Below are 21219 nucleotides of genomic sequence, written 5' to 3'. Positions count from 1 at the left end.
AATGCACCGTGTTGCACAGTATTGAAAATAAAGAGTAGCGGCTGGCTTGACTTCGTCTTTGCGAGTGGAGGCTGGCCTGACTCCAGTAAAATAAAAGCTAACAAAATCATGCATGAGGGGAATGCAAACTGTCTCGGAATTGGAGTAAGAAACGTTCTTAAGTGAGAAATTCAAGTTCACTGTGCATTAATGACGGACATCACCAACTGATTAAAAAAAAAAAGAATCATTAAAAATTCAGTTTTCATTAACCCACAACCAGACCAGTGCTGGGGAAGACAAGGAGACCTCAGGTATCCCAAAAAAGTACTTGGAATAAAATCTGATGCAGCGCAAAAAAAACAAAAAAAAAAAGCTTGCATCGCTCAAATCTTGACGGTCCGAAGTTGCAAATGGTGTTTCGGGTGACAAAAGCGAAAAGAAAAGCGACGAAGCTCAAGTGGAGACGTTTATTTGTGACGACGAACGTCCGCAGGTTGGATCTGCTTTGCAAACATACTGATGACTTCAAACTCCAAAATCTTTTGACCAAGATGACTGCCAAACATAAAAAACAAAAAAAACATACTTTTATTTGGGGGGGGGGGCTCTCACACAATACTTGGACACAAAAACATTTTTGACCTGTTGCGTTCATTCTGGCAAACATTTCTCTTCACATTTTCAACCAAACATAGCATCAATTGTCCCCCCCCCCCAAAAAAAAAGAAACAGTCGCATTTCGATGCGCTTGTCACAACTTTCCATGACTTCACTTTGTTGTGAAAAAACAAAATGACAGCAGTGCCTTGAGTTACGAGTGGAATGTTGTCATGTGACAGAAAAACGGCAAAAACATACTAGGGAGTCCAAAGACTTTGACCGTTTTTTGTCACCTTGCATGACCATCAGGGGATTGGGGGGGGGGGGGGCAGCCACCCACTCCTCTATCAGCTCATCAGTGCGTCTCAAATTTCCCCATTGTGGGACTAATAAAGGACATCTTATCTTATCTAACACGGAGCAGCATTTCTTCTACACAGAGGATAAAAAATATGAGCATCTTGTCAGTCGACACGTTGCTGCATATTTTGGGTCCAATCTGTTGCGAGAAGGGTTAGAGCAGCGCATCGTAGATTATTGTTAGCACGAAAGGCTAAACTGTGGTTGCTTTAAATGTGGAAGCGTATTTTTGTTTTATGTTGTGTTTTAGAGTAAACTTCAGATGGAAGTGTCATTAAAAAAAAAAAAAAAGATCAGCGAAATGACAGCTGCAATCTCAAAAATGTCATGTCAGGTCACTCGTATCTCAGGGCAAAGAATGAAATACGACGTCTGTTTTGTAACATGAGGCGATTCAATATTTCGTCACAGTCAAAACGGCCCCCTGAGGGAAACCACAACTACAAAAAATTATGTTGACACCCCAACACCCCTCAGGAGTTTAAAACATGAAAGTCTTCAAGTTAAAAAAAAAAAGAAGAAAAGAAAATCCTTCAAATGTAACATTTTGACCAATCGTAGGGCAGAAACGAGCCGGTCCCGACAGTCCAATCATATTTGGAGGTCGTGAAGAAGAAAGTGTCGGAAGCGGCCGGCAATCTGGCCCGTCGGCTGTCGGTGAGAGCGTCTTGAGTTGATCTGTCACCGACGAGAACGACAACGCAAAGGGGAAAAAGAAAGACGGCGACAAGAAAGGAAGGCGGGCCCGCGTGGCGCGGCGGGCGTCAGAAGTGGAGGTCCAACTGGATGCGGGACTCGAGGACGGCGATGAGCAGCATGATGCCAAAGCCCAGCAGGATGCCGGCGTTCTGCAGCAGGAAGTAGCCGCAGTGGCTGAAACCGCACTCGCCGCCGTCGTTGTGCAACATCTCCGGCACCTGCACCACACAATGCGTGACCACCAGGGGGCGCCAAACAACTCCAAAATGCCAGCTTTCATTCCATTTCTTTTTCCAAGTGGATTTTCTCATGATTAACTTGCTCAGAAAATGATCAAAAACATTAACGGCAATTATGAATACTTTTTTTTTTAACCCCTTCAGACCAAAATCTTTCTTTTTTACTCATTTCAACTTGATTCCCACATAGGAACAAGATGGGAACTTTTCGATTTGTTATTCGTGCGTCCATCTCAAGATAATTGGCCGGTAGCGGGTGGTCGACTCCCCGCTCGCTAACGGGACGTTTATGACGCATCCTGACTTAAAGGTTTGCAAAATGTCTTCAAGTTTGGTTCGCTGGATCCAATCATGAACCGGGAGTGCTGACATCCTCAAAATGCGGAGATTTCTTTTTTTCATTTGGTCTAGAGACGCAAATATGTCTTGCGCACGGCAACGGTCGACAGGTCCGAAGGGGAAAAGTTGCTCGTCACTAAATCGTCCCAATTATTTGCCTTTCAAAAACACGGTGCACATTTTCCGGTGGTCCGGCAGCTGCCGGTGACACACACACAAAACGTTTCCACACCTAATGACCCACACGGCCACTTCAAATTCACCAAGACGTACATTGCACTTGTTTGGTAGGTCGGCAGCTGCTCGTGACGCACGCACGCATCCCGTGAAGAAGCCAGCCGACGCTGAGGAGCGTCACCCGCGGGAGACAGCCGTCAATCGTTTGAGCGGCAGGCACTCACCATGTCCACGAGCGCCACGTACATGAAGAGGCCGGCGGTGAGCGCGAAGATCCACATGCACACGTTGTCGGCGTAGTGGCCAATCAGGATGCCCGTCACCATGCCCAGGTAGGCCGTGGTGGCCGACAGCAAGTTGTACAGGGCGGCCTGCCGCACCGTCATGCCCGCCTTCAGCAGCACCGCAAAGTCGCCTGACGCAAACGGCACAGGCGTCAGTCCACGCACGCTTCTCGGGTGGGACATGCGTGACCCCCTCCCTCGCCACTTACCCAACTCGTGAGGAAGCTCGTGGCAGAAGACGGCCACCGACGTGCTCAGGCCGCTGGACAAACTCTCGCTGAAGGCGGCGCCTGCCAATCAATCGACGGCCGTAAAAATCTCGACAAGTGAACGTCTAAACGTGTTGCCGTTGAATGTTAAGTTGGCCGCCGACGGGTCGTGATCAAATCACATGGTAGGAAATTGGGCCAATCGTGTGATTTGATTTTCCTATTTTTCTTTTCTTTTTTAAGGTCACCAAGGGTCAGCGTGACGGTACGAGTCGCTCGCACGCACGCTCGCCTGCCTGCGCACCTCAACGCTATTTGGAGCAACAAGGATGTCTTAAAGTCTCCGGTGGCGACTCGGTGGCGGCCAAAACTCAAGTGGCCCAAAAGCGGAATCGAGACGTCCCTACGAGTGACGTTCAGTGATCCGGGCTCTCAATTTCTTCTTTGTTCTTTTACCGTTGAGCTTTTTTTTTGTCATTTTTGGGGTGTCTCACAATGAACATTGTTTGACGGCTGTCAACGTCCGCAGTCAGACGGCATCTCAAACGCAAAAGCTCCTCCTCATCATCGTCACCCGAAAAGCCGACTCACCGATGGCCAGGCCGTCGCTGAAGTTGTGCAGGCCGTCGCCCATGATGACCATCCAGGCCAGCGTGGCCACGCCGGCTTGCTGGAAGTGGTGCTGCGGGTACGAGTGGGTGTGGCTGTGCGGGTGGTGGTTCTGCGAGTGGTGGTGGTGCAGGATGTGGTGGTAGTCGTGGTGGTGATGGTGCAGACTGTCCGCCTGGCCCACCGTGTCGTGGAAGTGCGAGTGGCATTTGTTCTCGCAGTCTTCCGCCGTGTAGCCCGCCGCCGCCGCCGCCGCCGCCGCGGTCGACGACTGCTTCAGCATCACCTGCTCCTCCTCCGCCACGTCATCCTCGTCGGGGCGCTCGGCAAACAACCCGGCGCCGTTGCGCTCCACGTCTGCGGGAGGACCAAAGCGCCGGCTGGATTTTGCTCAAATGACTTTTTAGGAGCGCTCACACGGTCGCACCTTCGCTGGCCTTCAGGTGGCAGTCCATCAGCGCCGGCGCCTTTTCCAGGTTGCTCTTGTTCTTGTGCTCCTGCGCTCAACAAACGACACATGAGCGCCGCCGTTCGGCACGACCGTTTGGCATAATCACACGTGCGGCGCTTTTGACTTCCGGGGGCAGAGATTTCAACAAAAAGAGGAGGATTGCTCGGATTTGTGATGACAGCTAATATTTATGTTGCCATGACGACATGCCTCACCTTCTTCTTCCTCTCCTTGTAGATTTTCCCCAGCATCAGGAAGTGCTCGATGAGAAACATCAAGTAGACGCCGGCCAGAGCCGTCAGACCTTTCCACATGCCGTCCAGGTCGTGTCCCTCGTGCGCGGAATGCTCGTGTCCCGCCTGCGACTGCGCAAGAAGCCGAAGCAAAGCAGACAACAACCGGGTTACGATTCGCACCTCGCAGGCCATCTTGGAACGCGACGTGAGCGAGGCCCCTCCCCCTCCCTGTTTAGGCCCATCTCGTATTTGGAATCATGCACGCCGCCATCATCCGGACTTTTGCGCGTCGGTAACGTTGCTTCCCGCAGATGGCGGCATCAGACCCAAGTGAAAAACGCCACAATCTCACGCCTTTGGTTTTTTTGTTTGCTTGTTATTGAGCACGCCACCCGGTGGCAGATGCCTGCTACAGACACGGCAAGGAAAAGTCTTTCTCCAGCAAGTCATTCTTTTTTTTTGTTGTTGCCTAAGAAATGGCAACATTTTCCCAAAACGCGTTAAATGACGAGTTCTTTTGCGATGGTTCACTCCTGCCGCCCCACACGGGAAAGGAGGCCGTCACTCACGTGGGGGATGAGGTGCAGGAAGGCGTCGCCGCTGAGCGTGCCCACGGCCAGCGCCACCAGGAAGCTGAGCAGGAACTTGAAGAAGACTTTGTTCATGAGCGGCATGAGCACCACGCCCACCAGCGACAGCAGGCTGATGACCGTGATGGACAGGAAGCCGCCCACCCACGCTGACGTGATCAAGCCACAAAACATCTCAGGTCTGCACTCGGCCAAAGCGTTTGGCGCTCAAGTGAGTGTCAACTCGTCACCTATTGCCATGCTTTTGCTGCTCCCGCCGCGCTCGTCGTGGTGATCGTGGCCATGGTGGTCTGAAGCGGACGCAGGAAACAAAAGTCACGCAATTTCCCCAACAAATTGGTCGGAGCGCCGCAAATTTCATGTGCGATGATATCGACATTTGCTGGTCGCGATCCAAGTTGTTCGGATAAACAATGCAAAATGACTCGACTGTGGCGTTTTGATGAGTTGGCCGCCGAGCGAACGTCGCCTTTTTGTCAGCGTTCCTTCAAGGCGGCAAACGTTCTGCAGAGGCAAGTTGAGCAGACACCGACTGGCGCAAGCTCAAGCCCGTTGAGGAACGGCCGAGATGATTGCGCAACGAGCAACGCTGGAAGATCGCTCGGGCTCAATTCTCCCAATTTGTGAAACATCGCACCGGAAGAGGACGTGCACTTTTGTCGTCTTCAAGGGGGAGTTTTGTTTCCCGGCACTTGAATTCCAAAAGGAATGAAACAAAAAAGAGACTTCATTTGAAGTTGTGAGCCAACGTTTACGGAGGTCGGCGGATGTAAAAGTTGCAAACCAGTTGTTCAACTGAGGACGCGCACGGAAGCTCACCGTCGTGGTCGTGGTCGTGGTCGTGGTGGTGCAGAAGGCAGGCGCCGGCCTCCATCTGGTGCAGAAGCGCCGGGCAAAGCAAGGCCAAGTCGTCCGGGCTCACGCCGCCCTCCTGCGACATGCCGTGCGACCGCAACAGGCTGGACGCGTTCTCACACTGACCACGCACAAAAAAAAAAGAAAGTTCACGAGTCTCGTCATTTACGCAAGAACAAAGATGGATTTTGTTGGCACAAGGGAAAAAATAAATAATCCGCAGCTTTTCAAGTGGGGCGGCGTGTCACAGATGAATTCTTTGGTTTTATTTTATATTTTGAAATTTCCATCCCTTTTTCCAAAACAGGACAATTTCCCAAATTCCTCGTGTGTTTTCCAAACTTGGCCAAGGAATTGATTGGGATTGCGAAACACGTTACGATTCAGTCACTGGATTGTTCCGGAACACATCGCCGATCCGTGAGAATGTTTTAAACGAGGTCTTCGAGCAATTAACCGGGATGATTCTTCATCAATTCGTTGGCGATTAAGCTATCCATTGAGACACCTCGAATATGCACTTTTGGAGAAAAAAAAAAATGATTCCGAGCCTTCGCTGTCAAAATGCGTTTCGAATCGCTTCTATCAAGGATCATCGTCACAGTTGATTGCAGAATCGTTGATTTGCTGATCACTGTTTAGTGACGGATCAAGTCAATATGATATGAAAAATTAATTTGCATGCCCCCCCCCCAAAAAAGCGTCCGCCGGCGCACCGCCGTCGACGTACCTCAACATGCCGATGGTCGTGGTCGTCGTGGCCAAAGGTTTCACCCTGCGTGTGATTTCCCGCCGCGAGCATCTGCCTGTCGCTGACCAAACGGGCGGGATCGAGCGTCGCGCCGGCGGGGTGGTCCACGCTTCGCCTTTGCCTCACTTTGGGTGTCTCGGAAGGGGCCTGGTGCGATTCCCCGTCGTCATGGCGATGATGATGGTGGTGCTGCACCGTCACGGTCCTGATGCGGTCCAAGCCGACGCTCTGCAGCAGCCACTTCAAGCCCGCCAGGGAGATGCTCCCGTTTTCGCCGTACCTGAAACACCACGTCATCAGATTCTGGTCGGAACTTTCAAATATGAGCCGCAGCATATATAAAAAAAAAAATAAGCTCCACAATTGAGCGCATCGCACATTTTGGAGCATTCCAAATGAAAGAAAAAAATAATTAAAAAAAAATTGCATGTTCATTTTTTTTCAAAAATAAAAGTTGAATGCCACAAGATGCCGCATTTCAATTATTATTTTTTTAAATATAAAAAAATCTTAATTTAAAAAAAGGAAATAAAATACGACATTTTATCTTTACTTAAAAAAAAATCTGTGTTGCGTTTGCTGCTGCCACTTGGCCAGGATTGGACAGAAAATATTTAAAAAAAAATAAAAAAGAAAAGAAAAATGTTGCCATTCATTATTACAAGCAATCACACTACATTTAAACAAAAAAAAAACTAAAATATTAAACAAAAGATGTCACACTTACTATTTGACATTTTTATAATGAACAAGAAAAATGGAATGACAATTTGTCATCCTTTTAAAATTTTAAATCATTCTGTTTTCATTTTAACAACAAATTCACATTTGAAGACATTTTCAACGCTTTGTAACGATCGTGCAAACCTTTTTGCTTTTTCCTTACACCAACATCAGCAAGCACTTTTAAATATTTTTTTTTGGTCAATGTTTAACTCTTGACCACTTGCTGACATGCAGTCACGTCAACTGCTTCAAAGATCATCGAATTGGGGCTTGAGTGAATCGTTGCATCCCACCTGTCGAAGAGCGCCTCCAGGTGTCTTTTTTGGTTCTGCTGGGCCCGCTGCGCGTCGACCACCGCCGACGAGATGCGTCCGGAACCGACGCATTCGGGCACGTTCGAGACATCTCTGGCCGACAGCTCCGCCGCCGTCGTTGTCAGGACCAGGACCAGGACCTGGACCAGGACAACCCGGCGCACCTCCTGCCACATCTCTGCGGCACAAAACCAGCATTTAGCAAGAATAGCAGAAGAGTTGTTGTGCAAAATCTTCAAAGTGTCTGTAAAAGTCCGAAAAGTTTCTTCTCCTGAAAAAGGAAACTAAGAAACATCGCAGGGAGGAGATGTGGAAACTAGGACACAATAAAAGTTGGCATCAAGGAAGCGAGGGGATGAGGAGGCACTTAGTGAAGTAACAAGGCGGTTAGAAGACAAAGCCACGAATACGAACTTCAAAATGAACATGACATTGCAGTTTAATTGCTGATGGCGGAGACACACAGATCAAAGATGAAAGAACAAAAAGTTCAACGCTAAAGTCGGCGTTTTATGTTTTCGAACAAAGCCCCAAAAAAAACTTTCATCGTGAGACGAACACATTTGAAATTGAATCTTTACTGTGAACAGTGAGAGGCCGCAATGATCCAAATGTGGCCACTGGCAAGGGTATGAAAAAAAATGGCAGAGATCAAATTATCTCACTTGAGAGTATTTGCGGAAATCAATACAAATCCAAATGGCAATTTGATCACGTATGAGAAGAGGAAAATCGGCGCGATGCTCGCGACTGCCCATTTAAAAATGATGCCGAACAGAAAAACGGCGCTCAGTTAACTCACTTTGGGTTGAAAATGTTGCCATGCTTTACTTATTTCATTGGAAGACGCGAACAATGTTGATATGAGCACATTTGCGCATGCAGTCTGGTGGCGCCATGCCTCCCGAGCGGCCGGGTGGCGAGTGGGGATGCTTGGCGGCTCGTCCTTCTCTGGACGACATTTCAACTCATATTGATTGCAATATACGATATATTCACGTTCATGTTTGCGCTTTTTAGCACGCGTGACGCTAACGTTAGCTAGCTGCGTTAGCATCGCTCGGGTGGCAGATTAGCGATAGCGTCAAGTTCCACCGAGGGTGCCTCGGGACGTCACAGCCGACTGGCCCGGGAGGAAGCGGGCGAGCCGGGGCGAGCCAATTGAGGCCTCCCAGCGGGCATCGAAATCGCCACCGAATCCGTCCGATGGGAAAAAAAGCAAGCCGCGTTGACGTCAAAGTGTGCCCACGGCACATAAACACGAGCACGTTGCTTTGTGCGCTCGGCACCAAGTCGCCCAGCTCGGTGCCGTGTGCACAAAAGGCGTTCAACCCGGAAACGACGCCAACGCCGCCGCCATCATCATGTTCGCGGCTACGCTAACGGCGAAAAGCGTCGCGTCCACCCGCTGAAAGACAATTTTACCTTCTTCTTGTCCGTCGTTGTCCTTCGGCACGGTGCTATTCGGTCCGAAAAGGGATTCTGAGTGGGTTCGGTGGTGCCTTTGGGTACTGCGGGAAATCAATGAGACGAGGAGTTCAAGTTGGGGGGGCCGTGTGGTGTGGCGGGGCGGGGCGAAGCACAAAGACTCGCCTTGTGATTGGCTGGCGGACATTTAGTCGAAGCCAACCATCCCGCGGTGTCTTTGATGTTTGGTGTCAATCATGAACTGACGCTCAGCTTCTCATTCTTTTTCAACTCGTCTTCAATGAACCAAGTAAGCCAATCCTGATTGTGTCTTGCCCAAGGACGCTTGGACGGCAGACTCGGTTTGAGCTGGGATTTGAACCGGCGACCCTCACGCTGACCGACGCTAATGGTTTTGCATCCAAGTTCCGACATTTTTAATTTGTGACTTATGGCCGTTCAAATATTGCGTGGTGCCTGCGTCACAAGATGACGTCAATGGAGAGCGTCTCGCTGCCACCAAACACTGACAATGTTTGCTTCTTCAATTCATTCCAGATTTTTTATTTTTATTTTGTCACCTCCCTAAACTTACCTTACTTTGTCGTCGTCTGCAGATTTTGGTGTGATGTAACACGCAACGCGATATCCGGTCCTGTTATCGTTTATTTGCAAAACCTGCGTCCATGGCCTAAATTCACATTTAACTTTTATCGATACGCCACCACCTCCAAATGTAAAAACTTATTTGCCAGTTTTAGGCCACTTTTTTTTGTTATGGGCGGCCCAATTGTTAATGAGTGAATTATTTGTGAGAAATTTTAGGGTTTAATTCTTCATTGAACTTGAGTTCCATCTTCTGTCAACTCGCTCCTCTTGTGTTTGTGGTCGTCTCATGAGTGGAAGCGGCGCACATGACCTGCTTTCATCGACAGAGGTGAGCCAAAAAAATCCCGTTGAGCAACAAACTCCCAATAGATGGAAAATATGAATTTGAACGACCCCCAAAATGACGATGGCAGCTGCAACTTTCTCACCGCATCCCAGCAGAGAGAATGTTTGTCAACTGAGCTGAGCGTCAAGGCCGAACGCGAGCTGTCGAAAAAAGTCAATAAAAGAAGTTGCAAGATAGCGACCCATGGCGAACACCGCGTGTGCATTTTGCTCAGAACGTTACAAAAACATTTCGGCGACAACATTTTGGAACATTTAATGAGACGGACTGTCAGCGTTGACGTTTCCGTACGTGACCTTAAAAGTCTTCACGTGACCGAACGCGACTCAACGTGGCGTGCACGCGCATGACCAGTGATGGCGTTTCGTGTCATCTTGACGGACGACTTCATTTCAATGAGTTGAACTCTGCCGAATGTTCAGAACCTGCGCGCACATCGGCGGCAGTCGGCGCGGCCAACCGATGACAGACGACATTTCGTCTCGTGCCAAAGACGCCACGAAATCCGCAAAGCACGCCCGAGAAGATTGGAGCACAAACGTCAATTTGAGATCGGAACGCCCAAACGCACTCACGGCAAATTGAGAAGACGGCAGGATGCCGAGCCGAGCGACGGCGGGAGCGCCCAAGACCCGTTTGGACCCGCGTGAAAAATCTGTCGAGTGCGAGAGAATAAATGTGAAGGCCGCGTTTTAGAAAAGGGCATTTTTTCCCCGACGGCATTCACGTGGAACGCACGTCAGATATCTCACTTGAACTATTTTGGGAACTCCGGACGATCGAAGAAAACAGCAAAACCTAAACTTGTGGAGACTTTAGCTGACATTTTCCTTCTTGAACTGAAAACCAATTAAGGGATTATTCCCGAGTCGTTTGCATTTCATTGGTGACTAAATTTATTAAAAAAAAAACATATATATATGAATTTTTTTTTTTTTTTTGTGGAGGATGGAGAATGTAAGCGTGTGAGTGGCGTTCTATTGAAACCGAGAAGCACGGCACGTCCCGTCGCGAACAGACTTTTGTTTGTTTCGGCGAACACCTGCCGACTTCGGAAGTTGTCCGACCTTCCGCCGGCACGACTTTTGAGGAGCGACGTTGGACTAACAAGGAGAAGAATGTCCACCGGGAGCGGCCCGTGGGAACGTTGTCGGAATGTTGCGGCTCTCCGGGGCGTCGCGAGTTGCGCGGCAGAACAAAGAAAAAGTTCAAAAGGGACCAAACGTTTTCTTAAGTGGATTGGAAGCAAATCCTCTTGGCGGTCTTTCTTGCCGTCTGCAGTCTTTTGGCTTTGTCGGCTTTCTCATCCCGATTATTCTGATCCCGTCGCCGCGAGCCGTTCATCTTCTCATCCGCAAACGTTTGCCGACTTTGATCCTTCCTCTTGTGCCGTCAGGTGACCCAGAGTCGGGACCCGTTGAAGTTTTTCCCGCTTTTTCACGGCAAAGTCCACTCGGGCCCGGTCCTTCGTCGTCCCCGAAGACGATCGGGAGCCGTTTGAGACGAGGCACTTTCACAAAACGAGAGCCCACGTCGGTGACATTTTGCAAAGTTGCCGTGAATCGCATCGTGACCTTCCCGACCGGCATCCATTTTTGGGCCGACTAACAAACGTAATCATGACGTCACCTTCGTCATCTTGGTCACCTGACAATCGGACGCCAACGTGTCATTTTTCTCTTGAGTTGTTTGCGAGCGTGCAAAGTCCGCCGAGTTGAGTTTTTTTTCAGGGTTCATATTTCTCGCTGGAGAACAGACTCAACTTTGATGCCAAGTAAGCGGCTGCAAAATATCATCCTGTGACTGTGCCACATCACGTAGAAAATGAAAAAAAAAAATCAGACATGCAAATGTTCCTTTTGTAAGTGAGACGCATGAGCCGACATCGGAAGCGAGCAAGCGGTCGCTTCTCAGGGGGGGGGGGGCGAGTCGGACCCCCCCGCGGGACAGACGGGATTATCTCTCGCCGCTCTGCGGGGGGGCGGTGGAGGAGCTCCCGTGGGACGCCAAGGCAATCGAAGCGCCACCTGACCGCCGGCATCCAATCGTGTGACACCAATGTGAAGAAAACTGAATAAGCGTGGAACGAAGGCGACAACCGGCACGTTCTGACATTTTCAGCCACGTGCGAAGCACGTTAAAGACAAGCGGTTTATTAACACGTTTGAACATGTAATAAGCATGTCGTGAGCACGCGACAACCCGATGGAAGCATGCCACAGCAAAAAGAGCGGACATATGGCGCTTCCGATAATCTGAGATTTTCTTTCAATCTTGCAAGTGGCCGGCGAGGCGGATGAAGATTAGCCGCCAAGATCAAACTTGATCCGCACCCGAGTCCAATTGAGCGGCAAACTCGCCAACTTCATGACGTTCCACTCAAGCGAACGTCAGGCGATGTGGAAATGGGTCGCCGAGCCATGTGTGCGCAAATCGAGACAGACGGTTGATTGGTCGCCAGTCCATGTCAAGGCGCAGTCGGTGACCCCAAAATGAATGGTCGCCAGTCAATGTCACCCAAAGGACTGGTCAGCCGTGGAAATAACGCGAACCCATCGACATGTCCGAGCACGATGGATTGGACTGACGTTCAATATGAAAATTAGGAGCGGTCGCCCATCAATGTCAGGGACAAACGTTGGACGGGTCACGCCCAGACAAACAAGCATTGCCAAAATTGTGCTCAATGAAGCTAAAATGCTAAGCTAACGGATTAGAACCGGCAACCAATCGACTGTGAGGCAGATTTCGGACCCGCGAGGGTACCGTGCCGCACTGCTTCCGTTTCTCTTTGTTGTTCATTGTCGTCGAGCCCCCCCCCCCCCTCTCCCGCGCACGCGCCCTACGCGCCGGAAGTAGGCGGTGCCTCCTGCAGGAACTACGCACGCGCACGCACGCTGAGGAGGATCAGGACGCGCGGACGCCACGATGCACGCCGCCTCGTGAACGCCTTCTCGTCATCTTGCTTCTCACTCCTTCTTCCTCTTCTCCTTCCTCCTCGTCCTCCACGATGGCGTCGGGCGCGGGAAGCTTTCCCGCCGGCGGAATCCTCGGCTGCCTGGTGCGCGCGCGCACGTCGTCGCTGCTGCTGCTACTGCTGCTGCTCGGCGTGCCCGCGGCGCGCGCGTCCTACCAGCCTCAGGGCGGCGGGGAGTGTCAAGGAAAAACGTGTGCAGGTAAGATGTGCCTTCGTCACTCATCCGCCAAATTTTCACGAGTCATCATTGGGACGAGCACGAGGATGAGGAGGAAGGCTGTTTTTCTCTCACGGTGACGCGCGTCCGCGTCCCTGCCACCTGCAGCCTCCTTCGCTCCCTTGGGGCGCGCGCACGCGCTTCGTGTGACCTCAAATCAATTGATCGGATCGGATTCCAATTAATGTCACGTATCAACAACTTGCAAAACTTTGCGTGTGCGAGCTCATTTCAGCAATTGCAATGCTGACTTTTCATGCACGCTGTCATGCGTTCAATGATGACGTCATCGCGCCTCAATTGAAGTGATTTGAGTTTGAAAAGCAACAAGTGAAGGAATGTGAGCGGCTTCACGTTTGAGTCTCAAATTCCTGCTTTGTGATAGACAGGCGACCGGTCCATCGTTTGTCAACATGTGTCCTGACGTTGACAGGCGACCGCTCCATTACTGACTGACTGACAACTGAGCGACTGCCAGCCGGTCCGTCAGTTGTTTTGGGAGGAGAAGCGGCAGTAAAACAGGCCAAAATGCTGACGTCAAGGCAAGAGGCAATTCCAAACGCTCTCGGAAATAGATGGACGTGCGAATGGCAAGTGCTGGCGCTGCTCTGGCAATATTGATGAGTCAGCTTGTGATTGGTTGCGAATCGATTGCGCGCGTCAGGTGATCTACTTGATGGCGGTGGCTATCAATATATTCAATTGTTCTTGTATGTGAGCGCACTAAAACAAACGGTGCGTCGTCGGGAGCTTTTTTCTGTCGTTTGCAACTTTTACGACCGCTCGTAAACGCGTCTCCGTGGCAACGAAGTCAATTGCCCCATCTTGGCGCATACGACGCTGCGTGACGATGTCACTGGCGGTGTCCGAGGAAGTCCAGGGACGAGCGAAAGCATTTCAAGCATGAGACCTCAAATAGTTCGAAGGGGACCAATAAGGCAACATGAGATGACATTTTACACCCGACAAGGCCGATTTATGCTCTTTACTGATTTTACGCCGCGTTGACTGTCTTTGTTTTTGGATTTATTCCAAGCACATCACAATGTATGCAGCGCTGGTTGTTTGTAAAGTGTGCACTAGATTTGCTGAGTAAAAAAAAAATATATATATATATTCGTGCTGTCAAGTTATTAATTTTTTCGTTTTGCAGAATTAATGCAACGCATCATCGTGTATCGTTCCATTTAAAATCGACTCATCTTTTACAAATCAATGCATATTTTGTTTGTGTGTTGCTGCAGCACCCGCACAAGCGCAGAGTCAAGGCGGCAGCAATTTAAAAAAAAAAATAAAATCCTAATTCCTATCGGGGAATGAAAATCGAAAATTGAATCGAATCTGGGCTTGAGTGAATCGATACATCCCTAAAATAGACTTCCATCCATTGAATCCAGGTTCCACTTTCTAATTTTTTTTTTAACTCCTAATCTTGAACAAAACAAACAAATACCACCACAATAGTTGAGTCGACAAAGTCGTGCCAAACTGCAAGTAAGCAGGCGTCCGTGATACAAAATAAAATAGTAGACCTAGACGTGAGCTCAATCCAGAGAAAAGTGTCGCTCATCATACCGTGGTTGTCCCCCCGCAGACCCCTTCAAAAAAAATTGGAATATTTAAAAAAGTGGGGCATCGGCAAAAAAAAAATACTTCAAATAAACGGAGGTGACTACCAAAACTGTCCGATAAGAAACCCCAAAAGTCGGCGAATCGGTGAACACGCAAACCACAAATGTCGACGTTTGCAGTCGGCAAAATAAATGAGAGTTTTTGCCTTTGTCCATGTTCAGGCGCGGCGGAGAAGAAGAGTGACCTGCTGGCGTGCGACCAGTCCACGTGCCGCTTCGGAGGCGTGTGCAGAGACGACCGCTCGCAGCTCAAGTGCGTTTGTCAATTTCAGGTGGGTGGTGACCAATCGCGACGGCCTCGCTCATCCATCCATTGGCAGATGATTGACAGCTGCGATGTGAGAGGCGTGTGCTTGTGACAGTCCGCTCACATTTGTTGCGTTCACTGTCTGGGGAAGGAAAAACAACAACAAAACAAAAAAAAAAAACGCTTGCCGTTATAAAAGTGCCACAAAAACAAAGTTGGAATGGATTTTCATTTGAGATGGATTTTTTTTTTTTTTATTCACTTCTCTGTGAAGTTGGTCAAAAGGGTCAAACATTTCGTTTCGTATTCATTGAACATTTTACATGAGATGAATTCTTGAATTATGGATTTTGTTCAAAGCAAAGTTTATGTTCACGTGACATGAAATAACTCGTTAGGCAATTTATTCAAACAAAATTCATTTCTATGTGCAATTATTTTCTCCGCCAAATAAAAATGTTCTGCCTTTGGCATTGTCTCATGAAATAAATTCTTGATTATTTTCCCATTTAGAAAAGGAGAACCAAATTCATCACAAATTGAATTCTTTTTTGAAATAAATCTTTATTTTTGCGAGCTTTTTTCAACTCAAATTGCAAATAAAAGACAAGTGACAACGTTTATCTGATTTCATTATTTATGAGCGCGATCAGAATGAAAATGTTTCTTTTTCTTGATGATTTTGGATTTCTGTGTCATTTTTTTTGGCCTTCAGTGCCACAAGAAGTACGTTCCGGTGTGCGGCTCCAACGGCGACACGTACCAAAACGAGTGCTTCCGTCGCCAAGCGTCCTGCAAGCAGCAGCGGATCATCTCCCGGGTGGCGCACGGACCTTGTTCTGACGGTCGAGTTTCTCTTTAGCGCCGCGTCAAAAATGATGAGCTGTCAAATCAAAAATGTTTCCAAGGCCTCAGTGATCAACGTAGCGCTCTTGTTGTTCTCCGCAGATCCTGGCTCGGGTTCCGGAGATCCGGACGGTGAGTCCTTCCGCTTCTCCTTCTCCCGCGTTCTTCTTCCCGTTATTTTAGTTGCCATGGCTCCACTTTCAGTTCCACCCGTGACTCGTCTTCATCTTCTTTTTGTTCCTTGTGGTCGAGCGCTCGGCACCCGCAGACGTTTTGTCCTCATTCTTCTCTTGCCGTTTTCCCTCGCAGACGAGGAAGACGAAGAAGAGGGGGAAGAAGGTTCTGCTTCGGATGCCGTCAAGAACAGCAAGTGCAGCGCTTGCAAATACGGAGCAGAATGTGACGAAGACGCCGAGGACACCTGGTGAGAAATGCGCAACGACGCTCGACAAACATCGGAAGACCAAATCCAAACACAAATTCCGACAAAGCTCGCCAGATCTCATTGCCGACTCCATTTTGGCCGCGACGGCGTTTCAGTCAACAATATTTGGTCGAAACGACCACCTCGCGGTCGAGCGCCAGGGAACGGCGATTCCTTCCCTGGCGCTCCGATCACGACGAGGCTACTTTTCCAACGGCGGCAAGCATCTGACAAAGACAAGAAAATGGCCGCCGCATCTTTTGGTCTTCAGGTGCATCTGCAACATCGACTGCAGCGGCCACAACGAGAACGCCGTCTGCGCCACCGACGGCGACTCGTACGACAGTCCGTGTTTGGTCCGAGAGGCGTCGTGCATGAAGCAGGAGCAGATCGACGTGGAGCACCTCGGCAGATGTCGAGGTCGGCAAGCGCGCCGTTTGGCAAAATAGGAAAAAAGCTACGTTGAATTGACAAACACACCATCTGGATTTCATTTTTGAGTCCACTTCAAAAATGAAATCCAGTTGATTGGATTTTGCGCCACCACCTGAAGGAAGAACATTTTCGTTTTCCTTTTGTGGAAGCGCTCGACTTTGAACTTTCAGTGGCGCGCTGTCGCTTTTTTCATTTTTGCGTCGCCTTGTGAGACAAAATTGGACTGAGTGCAGTGGCCCCCCCCCAAAAAAGGGGGCGGGGCAATTAACGAGTCAGCATATGCCGATTCACCGCTTGGCAGTTTTTTTTATTTTCAAAGTTTTAAAGCTGTTGGAATGAACTGATTTATTGATTTATTCTTATTTTTGGGGGGAGCCAACACCCCCCATTTTCACGTTAAACATTTATTGGCCGTATATTCCTGCATAGTCACAAATTTTGAGTGGAAAAAAATAATTGCCGTCTGGTTGAAGCAAGTCATTTTGACATGTTTTAAGAATTCTTGAGTGAAGACATGATTGGCATTAAGTTAAGTGATACAGTGGAATGGACATCCCCCCACCGTCTCGCGTGCATCTGATGGGGACACACTCAATGGCAAAAAACGTAAAGAAATGTTTCTTAAAAAATGAGGTTTTCCTCTTAAACACTTTTGAAAAAGTTACCATTGGGTTAATTAAATAAAACGCGACGTGATAGTGAAAAAAATAAATAACTAAGCAGTGGACCGTGGAAAGAAAAAAATGTGGAGAACATGTATAGGCAGAAGTCTCCTTGGAAAATGTTGGATAGGTCCAAGAAAAAAAAAAAATCTGATAATTTGCAAGTGCCACAGTGGGTCCTCGAGCCGTTTCTTGTTTTTCTTTTAATTTTCTTTTGTTTTTCAACCCATCGCAGCTCTTCTGCACTCTGCTGCCCTCGTGTGGCCGCCTCCTGAATTGAAGCTCGTCTTTATTTTTGCTTTCTTTCTCGGTGGCCAGCTGACAAAGACAAAGCAGGCAGGAAAGACGACGGCAGCCCTTTCAAAGTAAACGTCCTCGGTAAGGCCGCCCGGACGCCGCTGTGACATCACTTCCTGCGATTGCAAGTTTGCTTTTGATTGGTCAGAAACCAAAGGACTGGAGCACGGAGACGGATTCTACGCCGGAATGCCCAACAGCTGCGGCGACTCGCACTCTGGTTTCTGCCTGCACGGACGCTGTGAAATCCACCGCAACGTGCCCGTCTGCAGGTGACGTTGCGAATCGTCAAGTGAACGAGACAAATTTGGCCCAAAAATGTGAGAGCAAATATTTTACGGTTGAGAGGCTGAGAAGTTGAGGATTAGGATTTAAATTGATTGGCTCTGGAAACACGCTGTGGGCAACTTCGATGTTGGAGGCGGCCACCATTTTCCATCAGCGTTAAAAGGAGGGGGGGGGGGGGGGAGTAGCATTCAAGGACGGCACAAAACCGCCCAACGGGAAACAAAAAGTGTTGTTTTTTTTTCCCCTCACTGCAAATGAAAATGATGTAATCGAGGTTGGACGTTTGTCTTGCAAATCATTCCAAATGTGCAAAACTCGATTAGGCAACTAAAACCACGAAGTCTGCCATCTAGTGGTCATTGTTGCGACTGAATCACTGTCGACCCACACCTTGCATAGATGTGAGTTTATTGTTGCGAAATATTCTTCCATATTTATTTTTCAGATTTTGGAATGTTCCCGTTTATTTTGTGTTTTTGGGTCGTCACGGATGACGAACGTTGAAGAATGAAGGCGTAAACAAAGAGGAAAAATAATTCTCGATTCAATTCCACAAAAGAGATGAGTGACTCGTTAATTGCTGCGTGAGATGACGAACGCATGTTTGCTATTTTCTCTTTTTTCTGGGCCAGATTTGCAGGCATTTGCATTCACTTCCACGGGGAAATGTGATTTGAGATCCGAGTGTTTTGAGTTAAGAGCGTGAACGAATGGCGCTCGTATCGTGTCGAGGCAGCGCAGCGTTCTTCCTCCCACAATGCATGACGATGCCGGCAACCTTTGCGTGTGCAGGTGCGATTCGGGGTACAAAGGCGTCCGCTGCAACGAGCTGCAAGACTTCAACGTGCTCTACGTGGTCCCCAGTGGCCAGAAGCTGCATTACATCCTGATCGCGTCGGTCATCGGCGCCGTGCAGATCGCCGTCATCGCGGCCGTGCTCATGTGCATCACCCGGTAGGCCAAGCCTCTCGCCCGCAATCGCCCGCTGCCGATTGGCCGCCTCTTGACCGACTGTTGACTTGCGTGTGCGTTTCTTTCTTTGCCTTCAGGAAATGTCCCAAGAACAACCGCGGCCGTCGGCACAAACACAACCTGGGACATTTTTCTGCAGACACTAACTCGCGGATGGTATAGCCTCTTTTTTCCTTCTCCTCCCTCCCTCCCTTCCTTCCTTCTTTTTTTTTTGGGGGGGGGGGGAATGTTTTTGGAAAAGCGCCCGCATCCGGATCGGGGACAAACGGCGAAAAAGACGAGGCGCGTGGACTGCCTTGAACAACTTTGAGGATTTTGGAGCTTTTGAAAGGCATCCGACCAAATGAAATGTTTTTGAACGACGACGACGACGACGACGACGTGACGTCATCGTCGTCGTGGTGGTGGTGCGGTTCTTCCGTGTGACTCTCGTTGGCATGACGACCGCCATCACGTCTTTCCTGGCTTGTCCTTTTTTTTTTTTTGCAAGCTAACAAGCCGTTTTCAGTTCAATCCAGTTTCCTTCGGGATTAGATGCAAATTTCCGTTCAGACTTCAGTCTTCCTCTTTTCTTTTCTTCTTTTACTTTGAAAGCGGCTGCTGCCTTTTTTTTTTTTTTTTTTATGTTTCGACCAGAGGTTCTCCAAGTTTTGGGGTCATTAAGGGACCCCTCCTGATCCTAACGCTCATTAAACACAACAACTCAAGATGTCGCTTTCTTTTTTAAGCGATGGAAACAAATTGACATTTTTCAAGTTGCGATTGTTGCGACTTACGAGTTTTAAGCGACGCCACCTCACCGATCGAGCGCAAATTGGAGCAACGAGTGCGCTTTCGATCCTGGCCGCTAAATGTCGCAAAAAAACTTGGCAAAAATCCAGCCGCCATCGAGTCGCGTTGGATCTCTGCCAGCGGAAAGACATGAGCCGTTCGGCGGCGGCGCTCATCGGCCTTTCTCGGCCGCCGAAGAAGAGCAATTAGGGACAGTACATTAGGTACAGTGGGAATGTGATTGCTCGCTTTTCGTACACCGCAACGCTGTCATTTTTCTTTTGGAAAAAAACTTTTTTCAACTCAATTTTGGATGTTCTTCTTGGGGCAGGCGATTTGGAACGCATTCTTTTGTATTTCGATTCTTTTCAAAGGGGAAAGACGATTTGAGACGCCGATGTATTTTGTTGGGGAAAAAAAAAAGTCTCACGAAAATAAAGTTCTTTTTAAAGTTCAGGTAAAAGTTTAACAAGAGGGAGAGTCAAATTGTAACAGTCGCACGAAAACAAAGTTAAAAGCACACGTTCAAGTCTGGAAAAGACATTTGTATTCTCGAAAACAAAGACAAATACAAAAATGTAATTATTTTGCATTTCTGCTTACGGCTTCGGGGGTCCCACTTTGAGAACCTCTGGATTCGACATTTTTTTTCCTTTTTGTTTTTTGTGGTTGAGTTACATTTTCAACGCACTTTTTTTTTTTTTTGAGTGGTGAAAACATCAAAAATGAAATGTGTGACGTTTTTGAATGTGATGCCGACGGCAAAAGCGGACAACTGCGAAGCAGATCAGCTAAGCGGGCAAATGTGCGAAAGGTGGTCAATGACAAACATTTTGGAAGTCTTCTTCTTTTTTTTTGATTTAAAAAAAATAATTTTGGAATAATTTCTGAAGTGCTAACTGCTAGCTGGCAACACAAACAATTATTCTGCGGCTTTATTTGGGCAAAGCGGCTGCAAGTGTCGAAAGCTTGACGCGTCTGAGCTAACCGCTAGCTGGCGAGCAAAACAATTCTTCAGCAATTTTATTCTGGTTAGCAAACTGGTTAGCTAACTGGCCGCACTAACCGACATACAAAGATGACAAAGGCAAATGCAGACGCACACCAACACGGACACGCAGGTCATTAGCGCCTTTAGCTTAGCAAGGTAACAATTTATTTATTTATTTATTTTGGTCATTTAATGGTTACTTGACAACGCAAATGTTTTCAGGTTTCTTTTTGTTCCACGAGAGCCCAAGTGACAATCACCAAATATTTGTTTGCGTCATATCAAAAGGTTTTTCATTTCCGGTTGAAAAAGAAACCATTGCCATTGTGGTGTTGTGTTGTGTTTGTTAGCATAGCAATTAGCAGCGTCGGGGGCGGGGTCACGAAGAACGTGATGAGGCGGAAAACTTGTCTGACGTTTGTCATTTCATTTTGATGATCATCACCAGCGCTTCCCTCAACGGCGGCCACCTCCCTCTGTGAACGTTTGTCTTGTCGTGATCGGTCGTCTTAACGTGACTTGCATGTAAACTTTCAATAAAAACGTTGGGGTTTTTTTTTTTCCAACAAAAGTTTTGTCTTTGATTTTAGGCCAATACTTCATTTGTCCGCCTTCAAACTTTCACGCATCCGCCACATTCACACTTTCGGCGTCGCGAGGATTCACACTCGCAGGTCG

At 48.4% G+C, this 21219-nt stretch overlaps 2 protein-coding genes across 4 annotated transcripts; one reads left to right on the top strand and one right to left on the bottom strand.

Moving 5' to 3' along the window:
* Positions 1-435: 435 nt before the first annotated feature.
* Positions 436-9051, bottom strand: slc39a6 (solute carrier family 39 member 6). Of its 3 annotated transcripts, none has more exons than XM_088310764.1 (12): positions 8847-9051; positions 7401-7599; positions 6361-6661; positions 5602-5751; positions 5006-5066; positions 4755-4924; positions 4165-4314; positions 3926-3995; positions 3481-3855; positions 2890-2970; positions 2621-2811; positions 436-1859 (listed from the first exon to the last, which is right to left on the bottom strand). In XM_088310764.1, exons 1-12 carry the CDS (start codon positions 9034-9036, stop codon positions 1707-1709), a joined length of 2091 nt encoding a protein of 696 aa, XP_088166890.1. In that variant the 5' UTR covers positions 9037-9051; the 3' UTR covers positions 436-1706. The 3 variants fall into 3 exon arrangements, with proteins under 3 accessions (XP_088166890.1, XP_088166889.1, XP_088166891.1); XM_088310763.1 differs by having other exon boundaries at positions 5006-5065; positions 5595-5751; positions 8847-9010; XM_088310765.1 differs by lacking the exon at positions 8847-9051 and adding an exon at positions 8224-8697 and having other exon boundaries at positions 5006-5065; positions 5595-5751.
* Positions 9052-12638: 3587 nt separating this feature from the next.
* Positions 12639-21112, top strand: LOC148326555 (tomoregulin-1-like). The gene is made up of 10 exons (XM_088310731.1): positions 12639-12959; positions 14771-14880; positions 15571-15700; positions 15804-15833; positions 16011-16125; positions 16397-16545; positions 17541-17600; positions 17668-17791; positions 18600-18761; positions 18857-21112. The coding sequence occupies exons 1-10, from the start codon at positions 12794-12796 to the stop codon at positions 18939-18941; spliced, it is 1131 nt and encodes a 376-aa protein (XP_088166857.1). The 5' UTR covers positions 12639-12793; the 3' UTR covers positions 18942-21112.
* Positions 21113-21219: the final 107 nt, after the last annotated feature.

This window comes from Idiotropiscis lumnitzeri, chromosome 12 (assembly GCF_059441095.1).
Source record: "Idiotropiscis lumnitzeri isolate Australia: NSW breed Sydney's pygmy pipehorse chromosome 12, RoL_Ilum_1.0, whole genome shotgun sequence".
Taxonomy (NCBI): domain Eukaryota; kingdom Metazoa; phylum Chordata; class Actinopteri; order Syngnathiformes; family Syngnathidae; genus Idiotropiscis; species Idiotropiscis lumnitzeri.
Note: the sequence above shows the minus strand (reverse complement) of the source record. Positions and strands in the feature narration are given on the sequence as shown.